Consider the following 20,547-nt stretch of genomic DNA (forward strand, 5'->3'; position numbering starts at 1 on the left):
AAACCATAGTCCCTTCTGTAAACACAGTGTGTGTCTGCATGGTCACGTATTTCATCAGGACCTCTTTAGTGCATGTGGGTCACTTCAGGGTCACATTCAGTTCAGACTCAAAACTGATAGATGTTGCATTTAATGTGGAATATGAACCATCACACAAAAAAATCAGATTTCACCAAAAAATCCAAATTGTGCATTAGACCTGCTGTGTGAATGTAGTGTAAACCTCTGATCAGTATCTGATTATTATTATTAATAAATCTGTGTTTGATTCCATCAGTAATGGGTCCCTCAGGGCACCATCTTAGACCCCTTCACTAATATGTTACATTCATGTTTTTCAGATGTAGGTCCACACTGGGGCACCGTTAAAGGGGAAGGGGGGGTAAACATGACAAATTCATGGGGCCCAGCATTTGTGGGGGGGCCATGGAGCAGTGTGTGTGTGGTGTGGGGGTGGTGATGGTGGTGGGTCCAGTTGTCCAGTGGATACAGGTTAGAAGGTGAAATTATGTTAAGTGTCAGTTTTGTTTCACAGTAGCGTAAGTGTGGTGTTTTATTATATATATATATATAATATATATATATTATATATATATTATTATTATTATTATTTTTTTTTTTTTTTCTCTTTATGGTAGTGTCTTATACCTCTGTTATATATCTGAGTGTTTGTTCTTACTTTTTGTATGTTTGAAAGACTGAATATGAATAAAAATACACTGATAAAAAAAAAAGGATCAGCTTTATCCAACATGTCTAGTTTCATGCTGTAGTTCCCACCCTGATGACAACAGGAACCAAAAAAACAATGTATTACAGTAAAAAAACAAACAAACAAACAATATATTACAGCACATTAATTAAAAAGAGAGAGTTAAGACAAATGAAAGGCAAGATAAATGAAAAAAGATTAAAAATAGATAAGATAAAAGAAAAGTGAAACATCATTCGGATCGTACACCACTGACCCCTAGTGTCTGTGTTTTATTATCTGTTAATAAAACTAATTGAAATAAAATGTAAATAAAAAATACTAGTCAGTGTAACATGTTCTGTTTCACTGTTTCCTTGATCGTCTTAAACCTCCAGTGTCTCCATTTCAGACTGATGGATGCTGTAATGCATGGTTTTGTCCATCGGGGGGCGCCAACACTCTAACTTCAACACAATCTTTCTATTATTATGTTTTTATTTTCTACTAAATGAATATAAATAATATTTCATCCTTTTGGATCATCAGACCATGTAGTTTGCAGTTTGATTATAATCTCAGACAGTTGAGGGTTTTTTTTCTCTTAAAATTATAAATTCAGTCTCAGGTTTTTCTTGTGAATAAATTTGTTTATATTGAATAAGTTTCACATTATATTGAATATTATTTGTTGGTTATTGTTAACATGTTTTCATTTTTGAATGTCACACTGTTTCTAATTCATTTTTCCTGTGGTTCTAAACTGTATTTTACACTGATCTGTTTCATCTGTTTCATGTTTGAATGTATTTTTTTTTATTCTATTGTTTTATTTGGTTTAATTGGTTTAATGTTCTTATTTTTTTATTGTTTTTAATTGAACAGCTTTTTATGTTTCTTAATCTATTATATTTTATTCTTTTCTTAGGTTCTATTTATTCTTCCGTACACCACTGTTTTTTGTTTTGGTTTTTACAGTTTTATGTTTTTTAATCTATTCTTGTATTTTATTCTTTTATTTTGGTTTTTATTTATTCTTCTTTGGTCCACTGCGGTTGTTTTAAAGTGTTTTATAAATAAAGTTGAATTGGATTAAATCGTCTGTTTCATCCATTAAATCCTTCTCTATCGTCTTCATCCTTTTATGTTTAGTCAATGTTTCTCTGTTATTTTTTTTTTTCTTTTTTTCCCTCCGTCCTTTAACCTCATTCCGGTTCATATATTCAGGGTTTTGTTCAGTTCCTCTAGACCTGGTCCAGGACCAGCTTCTCATTCAGGATCCGGTCTTTGTGTCCCTGTTAAAAGCTTCCTATGGATCCTTTGTATTCCTGATGTGACCCACTTTAAACGCCTCCGGACTCAGAGTCTGGACTGGATCCTCAGACCCAGGACCAGGGTTCACCTCAGACTGAACAGACTGCAGATGGAGCAAAGCATGATGGGTAGTTAAAGGATTTACATAGAACCTGGAGCAGAGAAACAGCAGAAGATTTAGGACCAACCGGGACTTGGTTTGTTGTGGTTTCACACAAAACCATTTTAGCTCCAGAGGAAAATTCATGATACGTTGAATTATTACGATGGCATTTTAAGGGAACATAAGAAAATACAAATAACGGTCACAACAAGAATAAAGTCGTAAAATATGGAGATAAAACCCGTAATTTTATGAGAATAAAGTAAGGAAGTAAATTGTATTTATAGAGTACTTTTCAAAAACAGGGAGTCACAAGGTGCTTTAGAGTGCAAGACAATTAAAATACTATTTAAAATACAGTTAAAATACAGTTAAAATTAAATAAAAACATTAAGTGTAATCGGTTTGCAGCAGCCCTAAGTCAGTTTGGATTTAAAATAGCTGCTTAAACAAGAGTGTCTTAATTTTATGAGAATGAAGTTGTAATATTATGAGATTAAAGTCATCATATTTTGAGAATAAAGACAAAATAATACGAAAATAAAGTCGCAATTTAAAAACAGGTGGAAAAAATATAATTCACCAGAATACAGTCGTACCCACTGGTCTCTAAATGTAGAAATGGGAACATCCTGTGAGGTTCTACTTTCATTTGGGGTTTACACACAAAGGCCAAATACTGAGCCTATTAGCCCCGCCCACCAAATAATGAGCCTATTAGCCCCGCCCACCATCAACACATTAGCATTAATCGAAGGACTTTGAAAACAGTTCGTACACGTCTGGGTTTGTTTCATCGTAAGAACTGAACAGATTTGAAGTAAATTAGGTCTTTTGTGGAGGAAGAACTGACTGAATAAACTGAACAAATATGAACCTGAACTGTTTTCATATAAATCAGTGTATTTGTACCAATATTCTGTTGGTTATTAAATGTTTTGTATATTTGTAGATCCACTGTATCTGTACGTTATAATGAACATGTATAAATGATAAACTGAGGCAGAATATTGGTAAAATTATATTTATTTTTCTCAGGAAATTCCAGGTTATTCATGTTATTCATATTTTTTAAAGGATAGTTTTTAAGTGAAAAATATTCATGTAATTTTACATTTTTCACTGTAAAACATACAAAAAGTGAGTATTTGTCATTATTATTTATATGTTATTGTATCTTTTATTTGACTTTAGATCATTTTGGTCTGAATGTGGAACCTGAACTAACATGAGTTTGACAACATTAGTCCTCAAACATCCATGAATCAATGGTTATGAGGCAGAGAAAGTGAAAATATTCTTCTATGCAGATTATATATTGTTATATGTTACAAAAACCATTGTGAAGCTCCTAGTGGCCATGGATTGAACAGGATTATTAAAATAAAAAGGATTAGTGTTTGAGATTAGACCATCAGGTCCAGGAGGAGAACAAATGAATGATATTTAATAAACTAATGAATCTACAGCATCAGTGGGGTTTGGTTTAAGGGGGATTTAAGGGAAACAGGGACGTCTTACCGTCTGAGTCCTACAGAGACGTAAAGTCAGACGTTAACTCTATCCTGAAAAGATAAAGGTGGAGGTAATGAGACGCAAACACAGAAATGAACTGGAGGAGAAGGAGGAGGAGGAGGAGGAGGACGAAGAGGAGGAAGAGGAGGAGGAGGAAGAGGAGGAGGAGAAAGAGGAGGAGGAGAAAGAAGGAGGAGGAGAAGGAGGAGGAAGAAGAGGAAGAGGAGGAGGAAGAGGAGAAAGAGGAAGAGGAGGAGGAGGAGGAGGAAGAGGAAGAGGAGGAGGAAGACAGAGGTGGAGGTAATGAGACCAAACACAGAAATGAACTGGAGGAAGAGGAGGAGGAGGAAGAGGAGGAGGATCTGGGCTGAGCATCACTGAACATAGACTCCTCCAGATGGTCGTGATGGAGAGAAACTGTATAAACAGTTCCAACACTGGAACCACCCAAAAAAACACATTAAAAAACACCTAAAACCCTTAAAACCCCTTTCCATCTGTGTGTTTGTGTTCAGGTACTTTTATTATCATAGTAAAATGTAAAATGGCTGAAATTGACCTGATACTGAGGTCAAACTGTTTGGGTCATGTTTATTCATCTGATGCAGTGTTGTTGTTGTTGTTGTCGTCGTCATTTTTAATTGTATACACTCTAAATGTGCTAAATCATCAGCTAAACAGCAGAATAATCTTATTTTCTTCTCTGTAGTTTGTGTATATACAGTTTTTCCTGGTGGAAAACATGAGGTCAGGGGTGTTCAGGCGCAACGTTAGAGTAGGTAACTAGTATTTCCTATTATTCCCAGAGCACCTGAAGGCAGCATTAGTCCCAGTCAGTGTTTGCGTCCCATTTGGACAGAAGGGGGCGCCGTGTTCAGGTCGTCCACCTGCTGTCTCAGTGTCACGATTGTCAGTGTGTCGGATACCCAGCCTGAGGAAGGGGGGGGCTAAAGCTGAGCGCCATGCTGCGGTCACATGGTTAAAGCGTGGATAGAGTCTTTTCTTTCTTCTGGCCTCGAGACGAGAAGAAACAAGCACGAGGACAAAGACTCAGAGACATGAAGAACAACACAGCACCGTCCAATCAGAGGGCAGCGCTGGGCCACGCCTCCAACACAGGGTTTCCTCCAACACTCTGTTATTTGACTGAAACCAGATGGAAGTGAAGGTTATGTAACTGAGCTGACTCCGCCTCAGGCCCAGGAAGGGGGCGGAGCTTCATGGGATCATAGAAATACAGTTTAAACATCTGTACGATGTTTACAGAAGAAGAAAACAGAGTCACATCTGACTGAAACCGACTGAGATTAAAGATGCTGAAGAGCACTGAAACAAACAAACACACAAACAAACACAGAAACAAACAAACAAACAAACAAACACAAACAGACAAACACTGAAACAAACAAACACACAACAAACACACAAACAAACAAACAAACAAACCAAACAAACAAACAGATAAACACTGAAACAAACACAAACAAACACAAACAAACACTGAAACAAACAAACGCTAAAAACAAACAAACACTGAAACAAACAAACACACAAACACAGAAACAAACAAACACTGAAACAAACACTGAAACAAACACTGAAACAAACAAACACACAAACAAACAGACAAACACTGAAACAAACAAATAAACACAAACAAACACTGAAACAAACAAACACAGAAACAAACAAAAAAGACTGAAACAAATAAACATGCAAACACTGAAACAAACACAAACAAACAAACAAACAAACATGATCCAACAGTCCAACCGTGATGTCAGTTGCTGTTTTTTGTTTTTGTGGATGGGACCCTAAACGCCTCATGGTTTTTATTCTATTTCCTGTTGTACATGCAAATATTTTCATCAGACTCCGAAAAATTTAGACCAAGAAAAAAAAAGTAAAGTATGTTTTTGAAATCGTCTCAGTCGGCTTCACCAGTTGATAAACTCTGGATGTTTGGAACATGAGTCTAAAGATGAGAAGAAATGAGTAGATGAAGACAATGAGAACCTGAGATGAAACCCCCCACCCACCCTCACCCTCATCTCCACCCAGGACCAGACAGAAGCCCAGACAGGAAACACAACCACGGCATGAGGGAGGACGTGCAGGGGGCGTGTCAGGGTCATGCAGGTACGTGTTCAGGTGTGTATTGTTTGTGTGTGTTTGTGTGTGGTGTGTGTTGTGTTGTGTGTCTGACCTCTGCTCCTCTTCGATCTCCTCCTTGGTCATCAGCGTCTCAAACTTGCTCTGTTTCTTCCCTGGAGTGAACGTCACCTTATCTTCAGCTGCAGCCAAGTCTGATACACAACACACACAAAAGACACACAACAGACACACAAAAGACACAACAACACAAAAGACACAACAAACACAACACACACACACACACACCACAGTTACCTTCATGACTAACACCAACAGACTTTTATTAAACGTCTCTAAACTTCTATGGATCCGTTTCATTTCCAGTAAAAACAAACTGAACTGAATCTAAACTAAATAAACACATGTTCACAACAGTCGACTTTTACAAAATGTTCATGGATCTGGTTCAGATTTAGTGGATCATAGACCAGTATCTGGGTCTGTGGTGGAACAGCCTAGACCAGTATCTGGGTCTATGGTGGAAAAGCCTAGACCAGTATCTGGGTCTATGGTGGAACAGCATAGACCAATATCTGGGTCTATGGTGGAAAAGCCTAGACCAGTATCTGGGTCTATGGTGAAACAGTGTAGACCAGTATCTGGGTCTATGGTGGAAAAGCCTAGACCAGTATCTGGGTCTGTGGTGGAACAGCGTAGACCAGTATCTGGGTCTATGGTGGAACAGCATAGACCAGTATCTGGGTCTATGGTGGAAAAGCCTAGACCAGTATCTGGGTCTGTGGTGGAACAGCGTAGACCGTCACAGACCACAGCATGAACCTCTGAGCAGAAAAACGCCTTCGTTTAGCGCCGACTGTCAACGGCAGATAAGACACTTCTAGGAAAAACACGTATTTACAGACACATGCTGAGGAGGGGACCCTGGACTAGGACCCAGGACCCCTTTGAGTCAATCGATGAACATGCTCATTTTGGCATTTACTCCTTTTACCATTCCAGTCCCCAAAAACACCTAAAAACCATCCAAAAACCACAAAAACACCCCAAAATGACCCAACCCCCCCCCCCCCCCAAAAAACATCCAAAAACCACAAAAAACACCCCAAAATGATCCAAAAAACACCAAAAACCATCCAAAAACCACAAAAAAAAAACCTCCTTAAAATGACCCCCAAAAAACACCTAAAAACCATCCAAAACACCCAAAAATTACCCAAGCCCCCCCAAAAGCACTCAAAAAACACCTAAAAACCATCCAAAAACCACAAAAAAACACTCCAAAATCACCCAAAAAACACTTAAAAACCATCCAAAAAACACCAACCCCCCCCCCCAAAATGACCTAAAAAAAACCACCGAAAAACCATCCACAAAACACCCAAAAAATTACCCAAGCCCCCCGCCCCCCCAAAAAAAAATAACCCAAAAAACACCATAAAGCATCCAAAAAGACTTAAACACCATCCAAAAACACCCACATATACCACCCATATAATATTACATAGAACATTCGATTTTTAAATACTGGTGACAGGATGTAGTCGACAGATGTTTATAACATAGTCATCTTTTATTGGTCGTATCTGCGTGAATATTATATAGATTATATATAATAGAACTATGAGCAAAACGATACTGGAAAAAATGAGGGTTTATGAACTTAGTGAACTAAAAGAACAGACATGTGACTGTGACGTCACAGATTAGCTCAGTGCTAATGTTAGCTATTGACTGGTGGTTTGAGGTCCGGTTGTTTCCAGAACCGCCGACCTGGTGGCGTGTGGAGGAGGAAACACCATCTGGTTCAGGAGGATCCAAGATAATCTGAACAACACGACACAAGAGGCTTTGAATCCAACAGACATGTGACCAACAGTGGGTGTGTCCCTGAATGTATCATACACGCATCATATACATAGAATAGAATAGAATAGAATAATAATATAGAACAAAACAGAATAGAATAATAATATACAACAGAATAGAATAGAATAGAATAATAATATACAACAGAACAGAACAGAATAGAATAGAATAGAATAGAGTAATAATACAGAATAGAATAATAATATAGAACAAAACAGAATAGAATAATAATAAGAATAGAATAGAATAGAATAGAATAGAATAGAATAGAATAGAATAGAATAGAACAGAATAGAATGGTGTTTCCATGTGTTCCTCTTACCGTTGTCCAGGACCACCTCTGGTACTGGTTCTGGTTCTGGAACAGGTGCCGGCTCCTCCACTGGTTTCTCTGGTTCCGGCTCAGGCACCACAACAGGTTCTGGTACTGATACTGGTTCTGGTTCTGGGACAGGTTCCTGTGCTGGAGCTGGTTCTGGGACAGGTTCTGGGGCAGGTTCTGGCACTGATACTGGTTCTGGGACAGGTTCTGGCACTGATACTGGTTCTGGGACAGGTTCTGGGGCAGGTTCTGGCACTGATACTGGTTCTGGGACTGGCTCTGGTACAGATACCGGCTCAGGGACAGGTTCTGGTTCTGATACGGGTTCAGGAACAGGTTCGGGTACTGGTTCTGGGACAGGTTCTGGTGCTGCGGGTGGTTCTGGTACAGTCTCTGGTGCTGATACAGGTTCTGACGTGGTAACTACTGCCAATACTGGTTCTGGGACAGGCTCTGGTGCTGATACGGGCTCAGGTACTGGTTCTGGTGCTGCAGGTGGTTCTGGTGCAGATACTGGTTCTGGTTCAGCCTGGGGAACAACAGAGCCAAACAGAAGGAGTTCATCAGTATTTGTGTGTTTTTATGGTGTTTCAGTGGCAGTGACTGGCAGTGGGCGGGGCTTAGAGCAGCAGAGTGCAGTCGGTGAGAGAGAGATGGAAGATTGGATTATTTCTATCTTTTCGTGGTAAATTCATGTAAATAATTGTATATAACTGTGATAGTTCTGTTCTAGTGGTGGGTTTGGACATGCTTTGTCATGTTTCACTGTTTTTAATCAGTATTTTTGTGGTTTGTATAGTTCATTGATAGTGGTATTTAATTTAGTTTTCATTATTTTGTTAAATTTTTCTTCAGTTTTGTTTGTTTATTTCCATTTCTCCTCAATTTTTCTTCTGTTCTGTTCTTTTTCCTTATTTTATTCAATTTTTCTTCAGTTTTTTCATTTTCATTTTATTTTAATTTTTCTTCAGTTTTGTTAATTTTTTCCATATTTTATTCAATTTTTCGTCAGTTTTGTTCATTCTGTCAGTATTTTAATCAATTTTTTCAGCTTTTCTTATTCGTTTTAATCACTATTTATCTGTATTTTTGCAGTTTGTATAGTTCATTGATAATGATGTTTGATTTAGTTTTGTTCATTTGTTCATTATTTTTCCTCAGTTTTTGTTCAGGTTTGTTAATTTTTTCATTATTTTTTATTTTTTTCCACTGACAGACATTCACACAGGATCCAAATGACTACAAAAAACGAAAAATAAGAACATGGGCACAATGAGCTAGACAAACTAACATGTTTGAACACATGGAAAATAGAAAGTTTTTTTCCATAATCTCATAGTTTCATTATGAACATTTACAGTTGTTTTTATAAAAAATATCATAAAAGAAATTAAAGCCTGCTTTTAATTTTTTTTTTACTCTAACCCACTGTTTTTATCATTTATTCCATATAACAATGATAACTAATGACAGATTTTAAAAAAAGGTGCTGTAGAATTAGAAAACACACTTTTTTTCCAAACCCGATAAAAATACATCCCTGTCTGTTCTAATCACAGTCATTAAAGGGTTAAATGTGTCTGTGGTCAGTTTTATGTCATAGATCCTCCGTCCGTTGACCTTTGACCTCTGCCTGTCACTTGCAGCTCGTGGTTAATCTGCGGCGTCGCCTGCTGCCGCTGACACCGGGACAAATAAAGCCCTCTTTAACCTGTCACCTGACCCCGCCCCCCCGCTGCACTCTGATTGGCCCGGGCCCCTCCACCTGTCTGTGTCTGATGTGAAGAGCTGTGGCTGCACGGACATCGACACCAGAACCGGGCTCGGGTTTCACACAACAACGCACAGACCTGGAAGAGGCTGTTCTTACACCCACGCTTCTGTTTCAGCGCGGACTCTGAACTCAGCATTGGTTTGGTCGCATTAAAGGTCGATACGATAAACGACGAGTTTAACGGATGAAAGTCTGGAAATAAAATAATGGAATTAAGTCAAACTGCTGCTGCTTTGTGCTTTCTGTATGGAAGTAAATCTGTGTCATCAGATTTTGAATGATAAAAGCCACTGAATTTCTAGCACTGAATTTTTTTGCACTAAAATTAAGTGTTTGAATTTTTTGTCTCTGAATTCAACTGTTTATAAACTTAGAATACAAAAAAATTCAGAAGCAAAAAACTCAGAAGCAAAACCAAACCACCCCGATCACCACCAAAATTTAATCATTTCTTCCTTGTGCCAGTATTAACATTTCCTGAAAATTTCATGAAAATCTGTCCATAACTTTTTGAGTTATCTTGCTAACAAACAAACAAATGCACGCATGCACACAAAGCAAAGCGATTACAATACATCCTAACGGAGGTAATAAGTCAGAAATAAAACCCAGGTCTGGGTCCAGACCTCTTTCATATAAAAAGGCCTGGTTCATTGTCTGGGGGGCGGAGCTTGTACAAATGGCGGTTGTTTCCCATTGGTCAGGAGGAGGTGCAGCCACTGCTGCATCCGTTTGACTCCTGCTGACTCATTAAAAGGACAACTGGTGTCTCAGTGGGGGGGGTCACAGTAAAACACCAGGCAGGGCTACTGCTAACCCCCCCCCACACACACACCCCTACATCCACACCCTGCACTGGAATGACATCCATTACCGGAAACAGCGCTCCTTCCTCTGCTGCTGAATTCCTGAGCTGTGAACCAGCAGAAAACAGACCCATTGTGTCAGAACAGGAGTCTGAGTCCAGGACCAGAACCAGGACTGGACCCAGAACATCAGGTTCGGTTCACATCTGACCCACATCACAAAAAAATCAGGTTTAAAGCAAAAAACTAAACATGACCAGATTGTGTGCAAAAGTTTTTTATAGTTTGAAAGTATGTAGGAGTTTAGAGACAGATGCAAATGAATGATAAAGAATAAAAAAGAAGTAGTTTAAAGCAGATGTATGTAAAAAAAAACAAACAAACAAGCAAAAAAAACAGTTTAAAGCAGATCTATACAAATAAATAAATAAATAAAAAGAAGTCGTCTAAAGCAGATGTCCGTTAAAAAAAGATTTAAAAAAAAGAAGTTTAAAGCAGATGTAAAAAAACAAAACAAAACAGAATGGCAACCGCCCTGTGATGCCACAATATGCAAATTAGCTGAGTCCATTTACTTCCATCATAAACTTTGGGTCAAACCCAATTTTTCTCATTTACAGAATGAATTAAACTCTTCCAACGGCTTTTTTAAAATCTGGATTTGAATTATTTAATATTTTATATAAAAGTCCGTTGTCTAAAGGGTTTATATTCAGTTTATTACTAATTAAACATATTAATGATTGATCAGTAAATAACAGGTATGAGACACTCTGTCAGGATCAAAATTGAATATTGGACACTAAACACATGTTTGTATGATCTGACATAAAAAACAGTGACTTTAACTAAAATGATCAGACTCTAAATTGGAGAGGTGTTTTTTTTTTTGTTTTTTTTTTGTTTGTTTTGAGGGCAGAACGTTGACCTCTGGGACCATCTGATGGTAAACATATCCCAGGGCGCAACACTACACTGAGCGCCGCTGTCATAAAAGCCATTTTAGCCCAGAGGGCAGGAGGAGAACGGCATGCTGGGACTTCACCTGAAGGAGGCAGGACGCTCCGACATTTAACCAAACTCAAAGGGTCAAAGGTCGACTGATCCAACACGACGATGATGGTAAAGGAACAGAACCTATGAACAATGAGGATGATGGTTTTATGAAATTAAAACTAAATATGAACCAAAGTGGACCGGACCAGAACTATAAGTAAATATATATGAGCCTGTATCAGCCTGTCCAAGGAAACCAGATGGAAATACTGTAGAACTACAACTACAGCCTGGAACATCTGTCCTTTTAAAGGTGAATGGATAGTGTGCACTGTCCCCGTCTAAATAAATAAATAAATAAATAAAATAATGATAACTAGAAGCACTGGAGAGTGCAGACCTCCGCCAAGGCTGATCAGTGGCCCCCCCCGTGGGCCCCCCCACCCCCGATTACCACCAAAATTTAATCATTTCTTCCTTATCCCATTTCCAACAAACCCTGAAAATTTCATCCAAATCTGTCCATAACTTTTTGAGTTATGTTGCACACTAACGGACAGACAAACAAACAACAGACAGACAAACAAACAAACAAACCCTGGCAAAAACATAACCTCCTTGGCGGAGGTAATGATAAAAATAATAAAACTAGAAGCACTCGGAGAGCGCAGACCTCCGCCAAGGCTGATCAGTGGCCCCCCGTGGGCCCCCCATGCCAAGGAGGTTATGTTTTTGCCAGGGTTTGTTTGTTTTGTTTGTCTGTCTGTCTGTCCGTTAGTGTGCAACATAACTCAAAAGTTATGGACAGATTTTGATGAAATTTTCTGGTGCGCCCCCCCGTGGGCCCCCCCACCCCCGATCACCACCAAAATTTAATCATTTCTTCCTTATCCCATTCCAACAAACCCTGAAAATTTCATCCAAATCTGTCCATAACTTTTTGAGTTATGTTGCACACTAACAGACAGACAAACAAACAGACAGACAAACAAACAAACCCTGGCAAAAACATAACTTCCTTGGCGGAGGTAATAATATAATATAATATAATAATATAATAATATATTTTTTATATAGATAGATAGATAGATAGATAGATAGATAGAAGATAGATAGATAGATAGATAGATAGATAGATAGATAGATAGATATAGATAGATAGATATAGATAGATAGATAGATAGACAGACAAAACATCACTGGGGCCTTTTGTAAATGCTGTGTCTCAGTGCATTATGGGAATGTGAGTTCTGTGCAGCTTCAGTTTGTTCGTCTGTTGGTGAAGCTGAACCCACGTGTCCTTCACAATCCACCAATTGGACTCATTCTATAAACCAGCCCTGGTGGACTGGAGGAGTTTAAGGTGGACCCATCTGGATCCAGTTGTACCCGAATCTGTGAGAAACCAGTTTCACTTCCACAATGCACTTCATGACAAAGTTTTTCCGAAAAAGGACTGAGTGCCGTTTGGGTTTGTTCTGTAAACAACCGGACTGTGCTGATGATGGAGGCGTCTATGAAGAAGTTTAACATGAGAGAAGTGATTCAGGAGCAGAAGAACAGAAACACAAATGGATTAGTTTAGGGCTAAGGTTAGGGTGAGGGTTAGAGCTAGGGTTAGGGTAGCACTAGGGTTGGACAAATTCGAACAAAAGTAATGAGGAGAAAAAAAACATACACTGTGAAAAATAACCCATCATAAATAGATTTAGATTTAATTTATTGGTCCCGTGGGGAAATTCGTCTTCACTGACTGAAAAACACTACAGGGAAAAAAAAAAAAAAAAAAAAGACATTACGTAACATTACAAGAAAAAAAAAAAAAAAAAAAAAAAAAAAAAAGGTTTAAAAATAAATAAATAAATAACATAGGACATCCTCCTTGTTTGTTTTTTTCTACTGTTACTGTGTTGTTTGGTTTGACACATACGTCATGTGTGATTTATTTATTCACTCATCTTCCATTTCCCCTTTTCAGGAACTTATAGTATATACATATGCATCTCATTGTACCTTGTTTGAAATGTACTTGTATTTGAAAACCCTCAATAAAAGAAGTTTAAAAAACAAAAACAACAACAACAAAAGGCTGCTTTAAAAGCCAGTTTAACTAGTTGAATTCTATTAATTATTTGTATTTCCTAAATTCATCCGTGGACCAGATTGAACCCTTTGGGGGCCGGTTTGGTATGTTTAACCTCCTGCTCCGGTCTGAAAGGGTTAAATTCCTCTGTTACTCGTCTCAGTTACAGCTCCTGCAGTAAAAGTATTTTCAAAACTCAAGTCAAACAAAGACTCTCCGTTATGCCGATGATGTTCTGCTTTATATCTCCAACTCTCTGTTTTGTCTCAGAAATAAAAGGATTGGTTTTCTTTAAATAAAACACCAGGTTCAGGTTCGGTTGTGGTTCTGATTCTGGCTTGGATTCGGCTTCTAGTTCTGGTTGTGGTTCTGGTTCTGGTGGGTGACATTTGTCTGGTCTCGTTTCTCTTTGTCCGTCTGTTGAACGTCAATAAACACTGGATAAAAAAAGCCTGTAACTGTAGACACGGGAACATTTCAACATACGAAGCACATGCAGCAAATGTCAGACGCAGGTCAGGTGGTGGGTTGACATCAGGGGGAGGGGCTTATGCCGCAGGGGGCGGGGATTATGCTCCAGGGTCATAAATAAACCAACAGAACACTCATGTGTTAGATCCTCCTGTTTTTACTTTAATGTTGTAACTTCAGAAGGTTCTGCAGACGGTGGGGTTTGTGACTTTAGATCCTCAGTAGTTTGGACTGATTTAATTAAGTCTAATTAATGACATAAATACAGCAGGTGAATCAGAAATAAAGACTCATTATGTTGACTATGAACGTAAACGTTGGATGTGAGAATTCTGGGTAAAGATGTGAAATATAAAAACATTAATATGGGTTTATTCTGTTTTTTGGCTCCTAACCCTTAAAGACCCAAACATCTGTCTTTAACCCTTAAAGACCCAAACGTCCGCCTTTAACCCTTAAAGACCCAAACGTCCGCCTTTAACCCTTAAAGACCCAAACGTTCGTCTTTAACCCTTAAAGACCCAAACGTCCGCCTTTAACCCTTAAAGACCAAAACGTCGTCTTTAACCCTTAAAGACCCAAACGTCCGCCTTTAACCCTTAAAGACCAAAACGTCCGCCTTTAACCCTTAAAGACCAAAACGTTCGTCTTTAACCCTTAAAGACCAAAACGTCCGCCTTTAACCCATAAAGACTCAAACATCCACTTTTAACCCATAAACATCTACATGATCAGTGAATTAATATAGAAAATACATGATTTACACTGAAAAGATGGAAAATCCAGAGGATAATTTAGAATAAACGGTGATAAATCATTTATTAAAGGTTAAATGTAGAAGTCGTTGTGGTTCTTTAAGGGTTAAAACTGTTTTCTTATCAATAGTTTGAATTAAAGAACATGATGGAACCCTCTGACTCTACGGTTCTTTTACTGGTTTAAAATCACTGGTTCTGGTTCTTTTGCTGGTTTAAAGTCACTGGTTCTGGTTCTTTTACTGGTTTAAAGTAACTGGTTCTGGTTTTTACTGGTTTAAAGTCACTGGTTCTGGTTCTTCTATCTGTAGGTCAGACTGTGGGTCTGTGCGTGGCTGTGCTTCTGGAACATCCAGCTGTTGGGACTGATCTTCCATCTCCGCCTGTTTTTCTGCGTCTCAACAGACACATTGTTCACCGCCGTCAGTGGCAACGGACGGATCAGATAACAGCAGTATGAGGAAAACGCCTCGTCATTCACAACACAAGGAGTTACATAATAATAATAATAATAATCTCTAATGTTTTTTTTTCAGTTGACATGACTTTACTTCCTGAACATATTTGTTAAATAGACAAAATAAACTCTAGATTAAATTCTGTTTGTATTTTATTCACTGACATTTTATGAACAGAAAACTTCAATTTATGTTAAATATTAAGAAATTAAACAAACTGCATTGAACATTTGTATACATATATTACAAATTTATGAGTCTGAAAATCCCAACAGTCTGATTTATCCACATCTGATATTCTATTCTATCTATTCTATTCTATTCTATTCTATTCTATTCTATTCTATTCTATTCTATTCTCAGACTCCTCCAGACTCATAGTTTTAATGTTAATGAACCACTTTAACTTTAACTCTAAGGAACCAAGAAAATAAACCACAACTTATTCTGCTTTTATTTTAAAAAATAATCGATGAAAAAATAGAATGATAGATGTTTGATCATTAGAAACAAGGGGTTGGACATTTTTTGGACCAGAACCAGAACCAGACCAAGGACCAGATTCAGGATCAGAACCAGGATCAGACCCAGAACCAGGATCAGACCCAGGACCAGACCCAGGACCAGACCCAGAACCAGATCCAGGCCAAGGCCCAGATCCAGACCCAGACCCAGACCCAGGCCCAGGCCCAGATCCAGACCCAGATCCAGGTCCAGGTCCAGGCCCATCATACAGACAGTAAATGGAGTTAAAACCAAACCCTGGATAAACCCTAAACTGGAACCAGATGCCAACCCTGCTGCTCATGGTATGTGTGAAGGTGTGTGATTGGCTGTTTGTTTGGACTGTTTCCTCAGCTCCTGATTGGTCGGTGTGTGCGATGATGTAAACATTCACTCCTTGTTCCCATAAAAGGAGGTGAGCGTCGCTGTGAGCTGGAACCGCTCATTTACCAAGAATGAAGGAAAACAAACAGCATGTCTGACGGACCCTGGATCCACATGGACCCATGTGGACCTACATGGACCCACGTGGACCCACGTGTCCACATCTGCTGGTTCCACTTGTCCTTTTCAGAGGATCACGGACACATGAAACCGTAGACACAGAACGCTGCGACATACGACGCACATACATTAAATGTCAGAGCACAGATCAGGCGGGAGGGGGGCAGATGGGGGGGGCGCAGACAGGGGGGGGGCAGACAGGAAGCTGCCACGTGAACCTGGGGGGGGGGTGGGGGGGTGTTGGACCATCTGACTGAACTGACCTCAAAAACCCCAAACAAACTCAGAACAACAGCTGAGAACGAACATCTGTGAAATTCCAGAACAAATCCAGACGTGGAGCAGCTGTTGGATCAGAACCAGGAAACAGATGTTCAACTGTTCATTCAACAGCTGTTCAACTGTTCATTCAACAGCTGTTCAAATACATGTTTCAGGCGTTTGGACAAACTTAAACCATGTCTGAAACTGACGGTCTGGAGCCAGTTGAAGGTGTTGGAATCATTTTAGGTTCCACCTCCTGTTCTGGATGAAATGAAACATCATCATCAAGAGGCAACAACAGAAGAAGAAAAAGAAGAAGGAGGAGGAAAAGGAGAAAGGAGGAGGAGAAGGAGGAGAAAAAGGAGAAAAAGAAGAAGAAGATGATGAACTCAAATGACCTCCAGTGCTTTTCCATGTTAACATGACTCTGCTGATATGAAAATTAGTCCAGACATTGGTGCAGGTCAAAGTTCACCAAGATGAGAACGTTATGGAACAAGTACAACAGAGAATTAGAACCTGAAAAACCAGGTCCAGAAAAGAAAGGTAGAATATTACAGGTGATAAAAAGTGTCCATGTCCACAGTACTGTGGACAGAACCATCACACATGGGCCAATCCGGGTCCAGGAAGAGCACAGGGGACCAGTTCTCCAGGCTCCGCCCACACCACTACACTCCTGATATTTGCCTTTACAGCCTGATCACAATCAAGGTGTACAAGTATATTTGCATCAGTTATTAGTCAGTATTGCAAAAAGATCCCCCCAAAACCATTCCCAAAATGTTTCTTTGGCCATCTTATTACTAGATCTTGCAATCCTCCAAATTTGAAGAAAATCGGATAAAAACTGATAAAATGGCGACCCAATGAAACGTGCACAATTTCATTGTTATAAGAGAGCAAAATTATTTGTACTCAATGTTTTGTAACACAATAAATAATTCCTACTCAACTCCTGTGTGTTTTTTATTACAAAATACACATCACATTGCTTTTCATTTATTGATCATTTTTGTTGAACAGCTGTTTGATTATCAATTCTTATTTTCAGTATTAAGACAATCCACCATTTTGTTCTGAAAATCCTTCTTTTACAGCCCTTTAATTGTAATAATAGAACGGGAACCTGTTATTTCAGTATTATTATGACTAAATATGCACAACTAGACAGATTTTGGTCTGCTCCCTGGCTGCAGAAAATTTGGTAACAATGTGTCAAACGGATGTTTACGTCAAACCACATGTTTTCAATGGTGCGTTGTTCACCGAAATTCATGTAGTGTCCGTACACCAATATACTTCCATCAATAATATCGCTTATATCCCTAATAGATATATTGTTATAACTTGTTCACAAATGTTTATTTACTCCTGTACCAGAAGACTTAGTTAAAGATCTAACAGAGATGCCACCATGTGGTCAGACAGATTTCCATTCCAATCTTGTAGAGTCACATACACCAAGTAGTGTCCATACACCATATCAAATATATGGGCCTAATTTTATTGTTTCTGTCAATATGTGGAATTTTTCAGCACGCATGCTTTGGACACGACATCTATGCAATAAACCATGCATGATTATCCTGAGTGCTGAAACATTTGTATATCTTTGTAGGCATTACATATGGAGGCAATTAGGCTGCAGTGACCGTACACCCAAGAATTTCTGATTTGACTTGTACAAGCCTGCAAAATTTTTTATAGACACCATAATACAAAAATATTTTGGGCTTTAAAAGAGAAATATCAGACAAATAAAATGGCCTGTCTGATTTTTTGATAGAGCATATTATTATCAATATGGCACCCTTTCTGGTACCCTTGATTGTGATCAGGCCGTTTAGTGCATTCTAACAGTTTGTCATTCATACTCATATGGTTTCCATAAATCTGTGCGTCCAGGTGGAAACGGTCCAACTGGGTTCAACAGTGTCCTACGTAGTCCACACCTATATGTGGCGCTGTACACAATACAGACAGAGCCTATGGCAGGATACGCTCAACCACAGAAGAATGCACTGAGCATGTGCAGGAGGTTCTGTCTGGGGTTTTCTTCTCCTGGTCACATGGTCCTATGGTCGTCATGGTTTCCATACAGTGGTGTTGGTCCTATCCATACACCAACACCAGGAGGCGGAGCTAGGACATGTTTACGCTTTGGGACCTGGTCTACAAAATACCGTTTTTTTCTGTCTGACACATCTCTTTTGGCTTCTATAATCCACAGTTTTCCTCCTAAACCTTGACCGACACTAAAACTGGAGTCCGTCCTCCTTTGTGTTGGAGTCGATGTTAATGCGACAGTGACGTTCATTCAGCCTCCGCCGCTTCGTCCAAACACACGACAATAAGAGTCTTTGAGCTGCATGGACACACAGACGGCCTTTATGTCCACACTTACACCAACACCACTGTAAAATATCCATGATGCACTGCTGCAACACCATGCTTCTGTGACCGTTGGAGCAGAACACCACTTTGGTCAGGTTCACGTCAACTTTCTGGACTTTGGATTTACCCTCAGGCTTCAGTTTGGACAGGAAACACCTCGTCACTTCATTGTGATGTTAAAGCTGAATGATGAGGCCGGTTCTGGACTTGAACCCCCCCCCATGGTCCACCATCACATGACCCCAGGTCCACTTCTCCAGAGTCCATTTCAGACATGTGACACCGCGAACATAAGTAAATATAGGAGACATGTTTGAGTCCAAATATAGCCAGAAGTTGTCCTGTGGTTGCATGTTACAGCAGCCGTGGGCACATTCTTCAGGCCCAGAAAAAGGTCACATAGATCCGACATGTGAAGGCTCGGTGTGTGTCCAAAGCATCCAATGCTAACGGGGCTGATTTAGAGCGGAGCTTAAAGCTGCAGCGCAGGAGGACCACCAAAGCCTCGGGAGTCCACCTCCACCCCTCAGGCATTAACACCGTGGACATAAGGGTCTACCACAGGCATCAGCTGCAGCTCCACAGGGAACACCAGGTCCAGGTCCAAGTCCAGGTCTGGAGACCAGATCCAGGACTGGAGACCAGATCCAGAACAGGAAGAAACTAAACAGTTCAGACCTTTTCCCAAAGTTAGAGTCAGTGGAGATGAAACAGATAATAATGAGCCCAATCACATGACCATAAAAAAAAAAATAAAAAAAAACTGGAGGAAGATGTTGGTTGGTTGGTTGGTTGGTTGGTTGGTTGGTTGGCTGGTTAATAAGTTGTTTGTTTGGTTGGTTGGTTGGTTGGTTGTATTGTGGGAAATTTATTGTGGTACCGGTGAAAATTTTCTATTACAGTCGGTAGGTTGGTTCATTGTTTGATTGATAGGATGATTGGTAAATTGGTTGATTGGTTATTTGATTGGTTGGTTGGTGGGTTGGTACGTATAACAATAATACAATAATTTCTACAAGAATAAAAATAGAACACAAGTGCAAACACACTGTGAAATGGAACGTGTCCAGATAAACCCTGGTTTAGAGGACAGGTGTGATCATCTGAGTGACTGTAATCAGATTACTGCTGTTATCTGATCAAACCCATCAGATTAAACTGTTTACATGATCAATACTAATCTGATACTGATCAGAGGATCAGTGTGATCAGGGTCCATCTGTAGACCTACATCTGAACATACAGGAATGAGGGGTCTAAGACGGTGCCCTCAGGGATCCCATTATCAATGGAATCAAACACAGATTAATCATCAGATACTGATCAGTATCTGACCAGAGTATTAGTGTGGATGTAAACGGTCAGTGATAAGGTGTAAATTCATTAATGGTTCAGTTCATTCAGTCACAAGATGAAAATGACATAAAAACCAAACGAAATGAACACAACATGAGACAGAAGCAGATGAATGTGGTCGTCATGGGAACAGACTCAGTCATGTGTTTGACATCATCCTTCAATCCGTGTCTGATGTTCCACCGTTCCATCGACTCCACGCTGGAGGATTCAGGAGCGTTAGGGACGTTCTCAGACGTCATGAGGAGATGAA

The 20,547-nt window shown here is 39.4% G+C and overlaps 1 protein-coding gene across 1 annotated transcript in view; it reads right to left on the reverse strand.

Moving 5' to 3' along the window:
• The window catches only part of LOC115416357 (protein TsetseEP-like), a 30,615-nt gene that overhangs the window by 6,308 nt on the left and 3,760 nt on the right, over window positions 1–20,547 (reverse strand). Inside the window, exons 3-4 of the mRNA XM_030130100.1 lie at window positions 7,927–8,455; window positions 5,830–5,929 (exon numbers count right to left, since the gene is read on the reverse strand). Coding sequence (XP_029985960.1) covers window positions 5,830–5,929; window positions 7,927–8,455 — 629 coding nt within the window. The remainder of the gene's footprint in view (window positions 1–5,829; window positions 5,930–7,926; window positions 8,456–20,547) is intronic.

This window comes from Sphaeramia orbicularis, unplaced genomic scaffold (genome assembly GCF_902148855.1).
Source record: "Sphaeramia orbicularis unplaced genomic scaffold, fSphaOr1.1, whole genome shotgun sequence".
NCBI classification, from domain to species: domain Eukaryota; kingdom Metazoa; phylum Chordata; class Actinopteri; order Kurtiformes; family Apogonidae; genus Sphaeramia; species Sphaeramia orbicularis.